At 39.6% G+C, this 15,949-nt stretch overlaps 1 protein-coding gene across 1 annotated transcript; it reads right to left on the minus strand.

Annotated features, from left to right (window-relative positions):
• Positions 1–5,121: 5,121 nt before the first annotated feature.
• On the minus strand, positions 5,122–10,709 carry LOC149211999 (uncharacterized). The gene is made up of 4 exons (XM_089388530.1): positions 10,510–10,709; positions 10,074–10,323; positions 9,411–9,857; positions 5,122–9,276 (listed from the first exon to the last, which is right to left on the minus strand). Exons 1-4 carry the CDS (start codon positions 10,707–10,709, stop codon positions 5,122–5,124), a joined length of 5,052 nt encoding a protein of 1,683 aa, XP_089244656.1.
• Between the last annotated feature and the right edge of the window lie 5,240 nt (positions 10,710–15,949).

Raw genomic sequence — 15,949 nt, forward strand, 5'->3', positions numbered from 1 at the left:
TGTCAATCAAATTTTTTTCTCATATGATTTCTATCAAAAAAAATTTCTTAATAAATTTTATTATTTTTAAAATAAAAAATAATTGAAAAAATATTCAAAATTTAATTGTTAAATATAAATATTTCCATTTAATTAGGTCTTAAAACATAGCCCCATAACACTTTTATGTAGCCAAGTTACTTGGAAACAACCTTCCACAAGTAAATCAAAGTAAATATATGCACTTTTGTTGGATCACATTATCGTGATTAAAAATTGAATTAGGGACAATTGTTTTTGCACGCGACTACTTTTATTTAATTAAACTATCATGGAATGACCCTTTAGAAGCAAATCAAGGGAAAAACATTAAACAAAAATACATATACCTATATTTAGTTAAGTTGGTGCGAAACAACCCTTGGAAGGCAGGCCTACTCTGAAATGACCCATGTGAAATAATTAAACAAATCACTTTTGTTAGGTTAAATTGGAAAATGATTATTAAAAGGCAAATCAAGGTTATATTTATGGATGGCAAACTTACTATGAAATGACCTATGTGAAATAATTGAACAAATCACTTTGGCTAGGTTAAATGGGAGAATGATTATTAAAATGCAAATCAAGGTTATGATTTATGTGAAATAATTGAATAAATCATTTTTGTTAGGCAAAGTGGTTGTAAAATGATTATTAAAATCTAAATCAAGGTTATGATCAAGTGAAATAATTGAACAAATCATTTTCTTTTTCAAGGCTAAGTAGATATAAAATGATTATTGAAATACAAATTAAGGTTGAAATGTTTGTGGTCTTAAACCTTCAACTATAATGTAACTAATCAAAAAATAAACTTACAAAATTTATAAAGAAAAACACTAATTAATGATTAAATCTAATTTTATTGTTATGTGTCATAAAATTAGGAGAAGAGAGAATTTTCACATTTATTCAATAATACTAAAACATGATTTAATTATTTCATGATTTAATTATTTCATTCTTTAATATATAGTATAGTTTAATTGTTTTATATTTCCTATAATTTTTTATTAATTTAAAAGAAAAATTCTAACATCATTTTTTTTAACATAATAAAAAATTAAATTAAATTAAATCCACACACAAAAACAAATATACAAAATTTATAAATTTATTAAAATATAAAATAACAAATTAATTCAATTTTAGTCTTATACCTTTCGAAGCTAAGGGAGAAGGATACGTGGAAACTTTTGCTTACATGTTGGCATTGGGTGGAGTGTAGTTCAGTTTTTGGGACTTCAATTATTACATTTGTCTCTTTTGCTTTGTATTGTTGTCACATGACGACAACGCGTCTAAAGAATACCTGGCTTTGCGTTTGTGTGTTGCTTTTGTGTTGCGTGTCTTCTTCTTCTCCGTAGGTTAAGCTTTCACTTTGATGATTGAATGCATTCCAAAGTGAGCACATCTCGTTGTACTTAATTTTATATTTAAAACGATTTTGTTCTTCTTTGTGTTTTTTTTATTATTATTATCAATTTTGTGTTATTCAAATTTTTTGTATTTGTCAATTAGAATAAACATTTAATTATTGTATAATTGCAATATAGAATCTATGTTAAATATAAATGTTATATTAATTTTTTTATTATAAAATAATAAAAACATGGAGTGCTTTAACCTTTGTCACCAACATAATTAATAGATTATCACCCATTGAAACTATATTGGTGTAATTTAGAAAATATAAACATATGTGAAAGGAAACATTTTGCAATTTTTTTAACATAATTATATATAATTTATATAAGAATAGTGAATAAGTCTATGAGTTTATTTTGTGTTTGTTGTAAAATTTTATCTTTTTATATTGCGTTGTACAATGTTATTTCAATGTATTGTGTAATGCTATTAGATTATTTGTGGTAATAGAGTATCGTTTTTTTGATAGGCACACAATAAATACTTATATTTAATTCTCATGCTTCCACTCACCACGCGGTGTCTTCTTTTTAACATGATCTTTAGCGGTTTCTATTAAGTGGTATAGCTTCTCTTTGCTAACCCGTATTGTTGGAATGGATTGCAAGCACGGTACTTCTCTTGGCTGGATACAACTTATTAAATGTCCACTCCCTGAGCTTTTCATCCTCAAGCACTTCGAGATCATCGCACTGTTTCATTCCCTTTGTCCCTATAGAAATGGACTCCTCCTCCTATGGCAGATTGGTTATCATGTGGGATTTTTCTCAAAGACAAATTTGGTCCATTTATGATTGCATCATGAGTTTTTACATTGAATTGCGAATTCTCAGACCCTTCAAGGACATATGGCCATCGCCTTGCGACATCTACAATTTTGTATTCACTATACTTATCAGGCATCCCATGCAGAAAAGGTTGTATAAAGATCTTACGAATCCTGTGGGGTGGCATAATATAGGAACCCCGTCTGCAAACGAAAGTAGTTCTCTTTGTTCTGTGGAATTTGGGTTAGCTCTGACATGGTGGTTCTACCACTGGGCAGTGGTGTTATCTCAAGGCCTGTTCCACATCTGGATTTCCCTTCCCTCCTTGCAAATTCTCTTATGTACCTTGTAATTGTCATTCATATTTGCTTCTAGAGTCTCTGGGTGGGTGCAATCATCCATGTTCTTCTTTTTGTTCTCGCACAATACAGGGTCTGACCCAGTTTTGCGTTGGTCGTCATCCTTTCCTCGACTTCCTTACAAAGCTCTAAACCAATTGGCGTCTCTTTCAACTATCTAGTGCTCATCTGTGGGGTTTGGTATTCAGGTACTTTTTTTATTTGGTTTTAAAATAAACTTTTAAGGGCTCACAGGACCTTACAATCCACTCTGCTCTTTGGGTCCAGGTCATATAATTAGTCTTTAGTCTTCAGGATTGAATCAAGGTGTTTCAGCTACATGTCTTTATGTACATCACCAATTATCCAAGTTAAAAACTCATATTTGGTCTTAGGTCTCCCTTAAGACTCTTATCACACTTCAGTCCTTTAACATCTCCTTCTCCTCCTTAGTTTAAACTATTACGTTAGTACTCACATCTAGTTTTCACTTCTTCGCTATAATTATTGCATCGTTTTCTATTATCTTTCGTAGTAGTACAGTCTTTGTGGTTTGCAAGGAACTCATGGAGCCTAGGAAATGACAACTGACATGTCAAGGAGGAGCTACACGACCATCCTCATCCATGCATTAACGAATTTTTGGATGGGAGTCCGTAGCCAACTTTTTTGAGGCTGCTCCATAAGAGACGAGGAATAAAATTTTGAAATTGGAAGCCAAGGAATTTGGTGATCAACAATACTGTTTTGACTCTGAGATTAGTGGAGGTTGTATCAAATGGGTACGAATCCATCTAGGGAGTCAAGACCTTCTAACAACTATGGGGAAAAACAACTAGAAAATGACTATTTTTTACTAGATGGGAAAAAGGATCGAAATATTAATTAATTAATTTATTATCATTATTATTATTATTATTATTATTTTTAAGTAAATTAAATTAAATTAGAAATACATTATATAATAATATTTAACTAACATGACCCTTAAAATAAAAATAATAAGATAAAGGAATATATCCTAATCTAACCTAATAGAAGAAATAATCAAATAAAACAACAATTAAGTCAAAGGAAAAAAATATAAATTAGAAGGAATTAATATTATTAATTAGTTATAAAAAGAGAAAAAATAATTAAATTTGTTATATATTAAATATAAATGTAATAAAAATAATCGAATCTTATTTTAATTTTAATTATTTATTAATATATTATTTTTTAGTTAATAGTTATTCAGAAAAGGAGAAAGAAATGATTAAACCAAACTAATGGAAGAAATAATCAAATAAAACATCAATTAAGTTAAAGGAAAAAATAAATAAGAAGGAAACAATATTATTAATTAGTTGGAAAAAAAGAGAAAAAATAATTAATTTGGTTATACACTAAATTAAAATGTATAATCAAATTTTATTTTAATTTTAATTATTAGTATTATTATTTTTTTTGACAAGTTCGGTTGCTATGTATTAATCTGAAAAAAGAAGAGGGGGGCAGCTTGCCGTACATATAGTGCTTCTTGAGCATTGTGGATCCAAGGAATTACAAAAAATTCCCTTTCCTTGGTCCTGATTCTAGTGGTCCTACCTATGAGGCATCTTTCACTACTATAGATTCTTACAAACTGAAAACACCAAAATTTACAACTGCAACACATGGCTAATCAATTTCTATGTGACTAATCTTCCGTGCTGTAGAGTCTTCCGGGTTGGGGTCTGGCTCGTTCGGCTTTGCACTGGAGGAGGATGACACTTCTTTGAACTTTTTCTCCATCATATACTTGAGGACGGTGATTGATTCTTCGGCATGAGCACATCTGTTGCTCAGATTGTTGAACTGCTCGTGCAAAGAGTGAACTCTATGTAGGAATAAATTCATCTCAGCTCGGTATTTTTCATGTAAGATTCTGCATTGTTCATCGAGTTTTGCTTCCAGATTCCGAACTTGGTCTGCATGCCTGGTTTCCATACTGCGGACATGATCTTCCAGAGTCCTCTGTTGCGCGCACACTTCCTCAAATTCTGCCTGCAGGTCACGGCAGTGGAAGCACTGTTCTGGGCGCTCCATTGGTGCTGAAGTAGGCCTATGTGCTATGGTCACCTTTCTGATGCAGGGGCGCTGGTCTTGCTCCTTGTCTCTAGCGGCTTCCGCTGAATGCTCAGCAGCCTTATGGTCGGCACCTCTGGCAGAAGGGGGATAAACTAAAACGGTGCTGAAGCTATGATCACTGTCACAATAGGCTTCTCCAAACTGAAGGATCCTGAAGCTCAGGATAGATATAAATAGCGCATACATGCTGTTGAGGCGGGAACAAACCCGTATGCGGTTTCCAAAATTGGTCCACACAGCCCAAAGCGAATCCTGATAGGCACATGAGATCTGTCTGGCGGGACGATTTCCTCCTGCAGTTCGCCAGATTCCCACGCTCTGGGCAGATCTCCCAATCCAATTTCTGATCGAATTCCTTTCAGCCATACCTGTTCTGTCCCTTGCACTGATTGTTTGGCGGTAGTCATAGATGCTTTCAGCGGCAGTACAATGCGCTTTGACTGAATGCGTGGGGTTCATGGGATCGGTTGGAAAGAGGAGGTGTTATTGCAGTACATGTTGCCCTTGGAGCGCTCACATGCCTTGTTGGCAAACATGTCAGCCTCCTTATTCAGTCCACGGAGGATATGGTAGTAACGGACTTCTTGCATGGAATCGTGGAGGATTTGGTTCCTGTGGTTGATCTGTTGCAGGAGGATGTTTGGTGTGCTTTGCCGTTTCACCATGAGCCTGATGATGATTGCTGAATCCCCGAAGACTACTGCTGTTTTTATCCCAATCTTGATCAGCTGAAGGAGCCCTTGATACAAAGCTAAGCCTTCTGCCCTGTTATTGGATATTTCTCCCAATCCCCATTCGAACTGAAGAATTTTTTCGCCATTCGCATTGTAGATTAGGCCCCCTGCCCCTGCTTGGCCAGGATTAGATTTAGATGCGCCATCGAAGAACAGTAAGAACCTGTTGCAGTTTCCCAGCCATTTTGCGAACTCCTCCTCCTTTACTCTCAGCTTCCATGTCCTATTTGTCTCTTTCGTTTGCACCCTCCTTTGGCTTATCTCCTGAGCACTGATTATGTTTTCTTGCACATGGCTAATCAGACTTCTCTCTTCAACGCTGCAGTTGGTGACATCTATCTTGCCTTTGGTATGGGCTGTGATTGTTTCTGCCGCTAAGATCCTAGCTTTATGGCACATAACTCTGATATTGCAATTTTTCCCTTGAAAGATCTTGTCGTTGCGTGCTAACCAGATTCGCCATAGGAGAGTTATTGCCATGGTGTTCCAAATCCTTTGGGCTAATTTACTCTGTTTTCCTTTCCACGGACAGTTTTTCTTCCAACAAAGGAGAGTGTCTGCAATAGATGCCTTAGGCTCCCATGGAGCATTCCCGAGTGATGCCATCGTCCTCCAGCATTCCTCAGCTACAGGGTAGTCTATGAACAGATGATGAAGAGTCTCTTCTGAGCTGCAGCAATTCGGGCATCGAGAGGGTCCCATTATACCTCTTTTCATTAGATTTTCTGCTGTTAGAACCTTCCCTTTTAAAAGTAGCCAAAGAAAGAATTTGATTTTGGGAGGTGCTTCAGCTCTCCATACCAGCTTCCATTGATTCCAAACATCCTGTGGGAAGATGTTATCGCATAAGCAATGGTACCCGGCCTTGGTCGTGTACTGAGTTCCAGAAGGATCCCAACGATAGCTGTCTTGCTTTCCTTTTTGCGTCGGGGCTTTGCTGTGCAGGAGGTTCTTGAGAGCAAAAAAGCTGGTCTCAAGCTCTCTGGGGTATTCCAGAAATTCCCAGCCTATCCAAGCTTGAGTAGAATTTTCCCATTTTGATATTTGGGACAGATATACTATTTCTCTACTGCTGAGCCAGTGTATTGCAGGGATTGCCTCCGTTTGTGATCCGATTGGGTGCTGTCCAAGAATTCTATCAGTGGAGAAATTGACACTGCTCCCTCCTCCAGGAATTTTCGAAATATTTTGAGACATGAAGGGTATGGCTTTCTTGCAGAGCTGCCATATTTTTGTGCTATCCCTGTTGGGAATGCTGATACTCAGAAGTTGCTGCCTCGCACTGTTCAGATATTTAGCCTCTAAGACCTTCTTCCACCAAGCTGTGGGACCAGTGATCATTCTCCAAATTATTTTAGCTCCAAGAGCTAAATTCAAAATTTTTGGCGATCTTATTCCTAGTCCGCTTTTTTCCTGAGATTGGATGACATTCTTCCAACTGACAAGGTTGAACTTTCTTTTTTCCGTTTTGCCTCCTTGCCAGAGGAAATGCCTGAGATTTTTTTCCATTTTCTGATGAAAGGTTGCAGGTGCTTGACATAAAGAGAGACGGTAAATGGGCAGAGAGGCCAAGCCTGATTTCAGAAGAACAAGTCTTCCAGCTGGGTTTAGCCACATGGTGCCCCATTGTTGAATTTTTCTCTTTATTTTGTCGATGATTTCATTCCAGGTGTCAGATTTTAGAGGTCCCAGACTTACTGGCATTCCAAGGTAAGTGAAGTGGTTCCAATTGAGCTTGTAGGAGACTCCTAGAATGCTAGCTATGCTGTGGATGGTATGGCTGGGAGTGTTCCAACCATAGATACAACTTTTTAACTGATTAACTTTCCCTCCTGAGTATTCCATAAATTGATCTAAAATCTTCTTGAAGCGCCTTGCAATGGTGGTGGACGCTCCTCCTATCAGGAGGGTATCATCTGCAAATTGGGAGTGATTAATATTTTTTGTGCCATGCTCAAATTTGATACCAGTGATGAGGCCTATTCTTCGATTAAAATCCAGGGATTGGCTAAGGGACTCAGCCATGAGGATAAACAGGTAGGGAGAAAGAGGACAGCCTTGCCTAAGGCCTCGAGAGGATTTGAAAGCAGCACACGGTCTTCCGTTAATCAGAGGGGATATCCAAGGTTCCGAAATACAAGCTTTGATCATTGAAATAAAGGAGGGGTCAAAGCCCATTCTATGTAGGACAGCGAACAAAAAGGAATGCCGAACCCTGTCAAAGGCATTGGCAAGGTCCAGCGTGAGTACAAATCCTTTCTCCTTTCTACTAAGGCTGGAGTGAATGGCCTCTTGAACAAGTAGGATAGAGTTAGAGATGTGTCTATTCGGGAGGAATCCCCCTTGGTTTTCGGAGATCAAGGATGAGAGATGAGGTTTGAGCCTGGATGAAAGGATTTTAGTGATGATTTTGTAAGATGAGTTGCACAAAGAAATAGGCCGAAATCTTGAAAAGGAGGAAGGTCTGTTCTCTTTAGGAATTAAAGCAAGATGGGTTGAGTTGGTGAATCCCCCCATTTTGCCTTTCTTTAGAACCCAGCGTATCATCTTTAAGAGGTCTTTCTTGATCATTTGCCAATACTCTCTATAAAAACTGATTGGAAACCCATCAGGTCCAGGGGCCTTGTCTGGGTGTAGATTCCAAACTGCATTTTGAACTTCTTCCTCTTCAACTTCCTTCTTGAGACTATTGTTCATTTCATGGGTGACTTCCTTGTTCATGTGCTGTAAAAAACTTGAGTAATCCTCTTCACTTTTGTCCTCAGTCAAAATATTTTTGAAATGGTTTGTGGCTGCTTCTTTTATCGCTTCCTGGGTGCAATAGCTGTTCCCCTCATTATCTTTTATTGTATTCACAGTGTTTCGGACCTTTCGTACTGTTGCCTGCTTATGAAAATAGGAGGTATTTTTATCTCCCTCCTGCAGCCATAGATGTCTTGACTTCAGCTGCCATTTTATCTCTTCATCCTTTGTAGCTTGCCGCAGCTGAGAATATAATTTTGTTTCCCTTTCTTTGGCTTGTTGGGACAGCCCAATGGCTTCTATGTGTTGCTGTACATCCTCTAAATCTTGTTTGATTTTTTTCTTGCTCAACTCGGGCTCTTGATAGTTGCTCTTTGCCCATTCTTTTAGAGCCTGTCTTGTTCTCCTCAATTTTGTTTCCCATATGAAAGTTGGGGAGCCTTCAACATGTTGGGACCAAGCCTGCCAAACCGCTTCCTTTGCTGCTGAGATTCGGTTCCAAATGGGGCAATATTTGAAGGGAATCGGTCCTAGTTGGCAGTGACTTTGCAGAGTGAGCGTGATTGGATAATGGTCGGAGGCGGAGACATTGAGGATGTTCAACTGGCCAGTGGTGAAGGTAGATAAGTAAGCAATACTTATGAGAAATCTATCAAGACGTTCCATAATGTTGCCAGCTCCTATACGCCTATTACTCCAAGTATACCTTCGGTTCTTGGGTCTGACATCGACCAGATCTTGCTCCTGCATTATATTTTCAAGTCGATTCCTGAAGGGATCGAGGTTGAAATTTCCCCCTCTTTTTTCATTGGAATGCAAAACCAAGTTTAGGTCCCCTGCAAGAATGAGGTTGCTGTCCTGCTCTTCATCTATATCTGTTTCCAAAGTGTTCCAACACTCTTCTTTCTCTCTATAATGATTCGGGGCGTATATATTGTAAATCTTTACTGCTGTTCCATCTATCTTGTTCTCTAGATCAACACAGATCCAATGCTGGTGTATTCTGGAGGAGTGGCAATTCCATTTATTGCAGTCCCACATTGTTAAAATGCCACCTGAGGCTCCTCTTGCTTCACTTGCGCACCCACTGTAACGCTTTTGCTGGCTAATGAATTTATTAGTTTCAGATTGGTCCTGCTTTGTTTCTTGAATCAGAACTATTTCAGGATTTTCACTTTGAATTAGATCCTTGAGGGCTGCTGTCTTGGAGGGGTGCCCTAATCCCCTACTGTTCCAAGAAAGAATTTTCATCATGATTTACTGCTTACATGGAGAGGTGCCCGCCTCTCTTTGCCTTTGTTGTTATTTTCTTTGTCCGAGATTCCAAGAATAAAGGATTCTATAGGAGTCTGGGAGCCCATGGCGATATCTTTCTGGGTGCTTTCTTCTCTATGCTGCTTGGCCGATTTCCTGCCCGGCCCATGCTTTTTGGGGATATCACTGGGAGCTCCGTGCTCCTTTGAGGAGCTTCTAGTAATCCGAGCAGAAGGGTTATCAGGGGAGGGCTGAGAGGATTGGGGGGGGGAGGAGTGGAGGGGAGGTTCAGAGAAGGGGATTTCAGGCTCAGGTCCTTCCTCAGATAGGGAGGCAAAGGGATTAGAAGAAGGAGGAATGGAAGGGTCAGAGGTCCGGAGGGGAGATGAAGGGTGCGGAATGGGGGACTGATGGGAGGAGGAGGAGGGATGAGAGGGGGGAGGATGATGAAAGGGAGGGGGCTGGTGAGATGGGCCAGGGACATCAGAATCCATAGATTTGGGAGGGAGGGAAGATTTCTTTCTTTTAACAGTTTCCCATTGCCCATCATGCTCTTCAGATTCTACATTAACTATTTTAGGGCATCTATTTGCAAAATGTCCATATTCGTGACATACCTTGCATTTGAAGGGGATCTGTTCGTAGTCCAGCTGCTGAATGTGGCACCAGTCATCCACTTTCAGTTTGATTGCTTCCGGCAGTCCACGACCCAAATCGACCTCAACACAGATCCGTGCACATGCCTGCATGTTGTCTTTGGGTTCGCTTCGATCGATATATTTTCCCACCGCGTTTCCTATTGCTTTAACCGAATCGTCCCCCCAGTAGTGAAGAGGAAGATGGGGCAATCTGACCCAGACAGGAACTGCATTCGGAATGTCTAACTCAGGATCGAAATCCGGGGTCCATTTGTTGAGATAGAGGCCCCTAGAATCCATAAAATATGGTCCGTTTCTGAAAATAAGGTCTTTATCCTCCTTGGTTTCAAAGTGGAAGGTGAAATATCCTCTGCCACAAAATCTTATTGATATTTTGCCTTGAATCTTGTCCGACTAGTTTCGCTCGACCCATCGTTGCACTGTTTTTGGAGAAGGCCATAGTCCTGTAAATTGCCCGATTAACCCTTTCTCAGCAAGGGAGAGGGCTGCCATGCGAGGGATGGTCGGAGGAAGAAGAACTTCTTGTAAAATATCCAGTTTCTTCACAAACTTAGATGCTGCAGGTCTAGGTCTCTGTGGAGGGAGAGATTTAACCAGTGAAGAAAAGGCTTGTTGCAGCTCCAGATCCCCACCAGGCGGATCCGGAGGTTCCATGGCGCGGGAGATTCAGGCAACCGTCGGCAGCGATCAGACTCGGCTCGCGCGCGCAGCAGTGGGAGAAAATTACTACCCACTAAGAGCTAGTAATTTTAATTATTTATCCAAAAATGGATCCTGGATAAACCTCTAAGTCTAAAAGACTTCATATAAGAGGTAAAATGTGCCAAATGGCACAAACCCGTTGTAAATCGGAGGAAAATGAAAGTCCAAGGAAGTTCCTGGAACTAGTCTCATTGCAGAGATCCCTTCATTTTGAATCCAACGCAACTTGAATGGGCGAAAACGGACTTCAGATGGAGAAGCTATCATAAAATGACGCTGCCATTTTTCAAAGGAAAAAGAGGCAAAAATCCTTTAATAAGGGGTCTAAAAAAACCCTCTAAGTCTTCTAAATCTCCCAAAAGGGAAAAACCATCGCAAAAGGAGGACTTCTTAACAATTCGGATTACACTATCGGGCCTTAAAAACATGAAGAAAACCATGAAATCGAGGCAATCGGAGGCTTAAACCAAAACTGCACAAGAGCCGTCGAATCTGGCCGATCAACAGTCCAGATCCGATCGGCAATCGCAATCGGCAGTGGCTGTCAGAAGGTATCGGAGGCAGACGCGCGATAGAATCGGGCCGATGCGATACTGCGATCACCGATATCGGCAGATCGCAATCGGCAAACAAAATGGAGCGGGGCCTTATATATATATATATATATATATATATATATATATATATATATATATATAGATATATATATATATATATATATATATATATATATATATATATATATATATATATATATATATATATGCGATGGGATTGCGCCGAGCGATATGCCGATCGCCGATATCGGCGGATCGCAGTCGGCGTTGGCATCAGTCACGCCATATGGCTTCCCCCGGGTTCCCCTCGATATGTGACAATGATATTACGGACCCAATGGAAATATAAACATTGTTGCATAAAATTTGAGATCCGCTAAATGCCATTTTCAATGTATTTTCGCATATTTCGTTATTTAATGAAATACAAAGGAACAAGGCCATTTGCGATATGTGATAGCGAATTCAGGCGGAGCTAACAGGGATATAAAGTAGGGTTATGAATGTTTCAAGTCTGGGTGAACAATGTTCTGCGGATTTTTCCATGTTCTGCAGCGTTTTCCTGTGTTAACAAAAAACGACTGTTTCAAAGGATTGCAAGCACCGATTGCCCTTTCGTTACGGTATAGGTGGCATCCACCCCCGAGAGCGTTTAGAAATGATTGCTAATTCTCAAAAAAGGGATTTGAGCAGACCAAAGCGGGAAGACAGAAAACCCGAGAGGGACAATGAATAGGCAGCGCCGATTTGGCTTAAAAAGCCACAGAACAACAGAATGAGGGGATTGTTGGTTGCTGCTAGGTTGTTGGTCATTGTGGGAGCTGTTGCTAAAGCTGAGCACAAGTAGGCAGCACTGAGACAGCAACACAAAAGCAAAAGAGCAGCCTACGGGGTCACTTTGGAGCCAAGTGAAAAGCCAAGAGGGTTGTGAACTAATAGAGGGCTAAAGAAGTCAGAGCTGAAGAGCCAAGAGCCAAAGAGTCAGAGTGAGCTAGAACCAAGTGCCAAAGAGCCAGAGCCAGAGCCAGAACCAAGAGCTAGAAAGCCAAGAGCCAGAACTTCAAGAGCCAAGGGGATAACATGGGGTATGAACCCACTGTTTATGGGTAGAACAACAGGAGTTGAGCTAAAGAGCTTGTAAAAAGACTTATACCATAAATCCTAGAGAGCCTAGTTGAATTAACTAGAGCTCATGGAGATGTAGCCCAAAAGTTGTGGGTGAACTCCAAGTTAATATTGTTGTTCATGTGTCTGTTTTACTGCTAAATTATTTACTGTTATATGCATTTATATATCAGTTTTAGCACATTAACTTACAACACATAATCAGTTTAAAACAAATACAAGCATACATCTATATTTTCAAGCATTTCTTAATTGCGCATTGGTTAATCATTAAGACTTGGGAAAATTTAAAGCTTTGGAAGTGGGAGAGGTTCTTGTAAGTTGGACAAGAAGCCTAAGTGCCCCATTTTCAGATCAGGTGGTATCAGAGCTTAAGTTTGATTAACCCCACCTTCAAAGAAGGTTATATCAGAATGCTTGATTGACAAAGCAAAGACTGTTTGTTTGAAAGGTGTTTGAACAACAAGGCACTGATTGTATGCTTGTTTTGCAGATTGACTATTTTCTGATTTTGCAGAGTTAAAGGGAAAGTTGTTGATAGCTCATTCTAGGAAGGACAAATAGGAAAAAGGCTGAAGGCATTCTTCTATCCTAAGGACCTAAAGGCAATCCAAAGCATAGAGGTTTGTTGCAAGAGGATTGCTTAAATAAGCTCTTTATGTATCTTGTTGAAGTTTTTTTTTGTTCATTGGCATAATGACAACTTCTACAAGTGGGTCCTCAAATTCTACGTTCTTCACAAGATTCCTTGATGAATACACGAAGCAAGAATTTTCCACCATGATGGATAAGGTGAGAGAAATGTATGAGGATAGAAGGAAGAGCAGCATGCTTAGAAAGCAGCTAAATTCCATGAAGGAAGAGAAGCAGTTGCTTGTTGACAAATTGTAGGAAATGGAGAGGCAACTTCATATTGAAAATATGAATCGAAAAAGGATGCATGAGTTGGAAACACAACTCTTTGTTGCCCAAGAAGCCTTAGTTAAGTATCAGCTTGAAGAAGAGGTAAACCATTCCAGTTTGTCTTCAAATTCTTCTGAGAATGCTTATGTTGGTTCTTTTGAAAAACATACTAAAGGCATACGTGACAATCTAATGTCCAAGATGGGTTATGAAGGAAAGGGCTTGGGAAAGCATGCACAAGGTATTTTTGAACTAATAATGGTTGAGGAAAGGCCTAAGTATTTGGGTCTTGGCTATGGACAATCTTATGGACAAAGTTCCAAAGCTGCCATGAAGGCCATTGAAACAACCCCAAGAAGGAGTTTCATTTCATGTCCTCTACCTCAGAAGTGTGAAGGTTGTATTCAAGAGGAATGTAATGGCTTGAAACATCATTTGCAGGATGCATGGGTTCAGAGGCACACACTTGAACCAGAGAGTTGGGGAGACTCTAACAGCGTTGAAGAGGTTGATGGTGTTCCAAAGGGAGCTACTTATTCATTTGCTTCACCTCCTCATGAAGGCAATAAAGGTGAAAGAGGCAGGTATAAATATGGTTCTAAACATATTCCTTTTGATTTTGCAAAGCATGATGAATTTCCACATATGTATGGGAAAAGAATTGCATGTTCTTTTTGTGGTTTGGATAACCATGATGTTTCTAGATGTTGGAAGAGAATGGCCACATACAGGAAGCAGAAGAAGGAAAAGAAGTAAGAAGCCAAAGGTCCATTGGACAAGGCAAATCATGTTGTCAAGAGGATGCACATGCAGTGCACTTACTGCCATAAGCAAGGACATTTTGCTACAAAATGTTGGACTTTGAATCCAACAATGTTTCCACAAAAGCTGAAGAAAGTGGAAAGAGAAGATGGCAGAAATGGAAGTGAAGATTCCATGAATGATGTGTCAAAATGATTCACATAATGATGTTGATGTGAAGACAAAGGTAGTATCTTTGAAAGGGATTGGTAAGGAACGATTAGAGTTCTTATTCGATTAAGATAGCATGTCTATTGATGCATCTACATTATATTTCATTTCAGCTTTGAAAGTACAATGTGCTTAAGCGAACGTTGAAGGATGAAATGCATGCATAAGTTTGATATGCATGAACATAGGGATGTTATGATTTCCTTGTTTTTGAACATGTATGTGTAATTAAATTGCAGGGTTAATTGCTTTGACATGCATGTGATTCCATGTTGACTTGGGAGAAGTTAACTTGGTCTCCAAATGGAGATAATGATGAAATTTTCATCTTTTGGAAAAAAAGTCCTATTTGTCTTTTTCTACATGCTTGAATTGAAGGGTCATTTGTTTAAGGGCATGTTTTATGGGCTTGTTGTCTAGTCCATCATTTGTATGCAGATGTAAGACAAGGAGGTGTTCACAAGATGTGAAAATTTGTTTCTTTCGTTGAAGCAGGAGTTTATTCCATCCAATTGTTGTCTGTATACCTGTTGTTGTTAACAGTTGTTGTTGGCAGCTTGTCAAATAGGTACAAATGAAATTTTTGTGGAGAAGATGTACTTCACATTTGTTTGAGCCACCTTGGATCAATGATCAAGGCAAAGAAGTTCAAACCACCTTTCTATGACCATTTCAGTAGAAGTTTTGTAGGAAGGCAAGGAGGAAGACAGTTCTTCCCAAGAAGACTAGCCCATCCAAGAAGGGAAGTGGTCAGAAACTTTGGTTCAGAGGCACTATGCAAAGGAAAGTGTAGGGAGGCTGAAAGAAGAGGGTGAGTCACTCTCATTTACTATTCAGATCAGTATATCAGTCTTTTGGAGACCAAAAGTTCTTTTAGTGGGAAGGCGTGATCCAAAAATGGATCCTGGATAAACCTCTAAGTCTAAAAGACTTCATATAAGAGGTAAAAGGTGCCAAATGGCACAAACCCTTTGTAAATCAGAGGAAAATGAAAGTCCAAGGAAGTTCCTGGAACTAGTCTCATTGCAGAGATCCCTTCATTCTGAATCCAACGCAACTTGAATGGGCGAAAATGGACTTCAGATGGAGAAGCTATCATAAAATGAAGCTGCCCTTTTTCAAAGGAAAAAGAGGCAAAAATCCTTTAATAAGGGGTCTAAAAACCCTCTAAGTCTTCCAAATCTCCCAAAAGGGCAAAACCATCATAAAAGGAGGACCTCTTAACGATTTGGATTACACTATGGGGCCTTAAAAACATTAAGAAAACCATGAAACCGAGGCAATCAAAGGCTTAAACCAAAACTGCATAGGAGCTGTCAGATCTGGCCGATCAACGGTCTAGATCTGATCGGCAATCGCAATCGGCGGTGGCTGTCAGAAGGCATTAGAGGCAGACTCGTGATAGAACCGGGCCGATGCAATATTGCGATCGCTAATATTGGCGGATCGCAGTCGACAAACAAAATGGAGCGTGACCTTTTGTATATGTGTGTGTGTGTGTGTGTGATGGGATCGGGCCGAGCGATGTGCCGATCACCGATATCGGCGGATCGCAGTCGGCGTTGGCATCGGTCATGCCATATGGCTTCCCCCAGGTTCCCCCCGATATGCGACAACGATATTACAGACCCGATG

The sequence above is a fragment of the Pinus tabuliformis genome, chromosome 1_1, assembly GCF_031772625.1.
Source record: "Pinus tabuliformis cultivar Carrire ecotype Pingquan chromosome 1_1, CPIR1, whole genome shotgun sequence".
NCBI classification, from domain to species: domain Eukaryota; kingdom Viridiplantae; phylum Streptophyta; class Pinopsida; order Pinales; family Pinaceae; genus Pinus; species Pinus tabuliformis.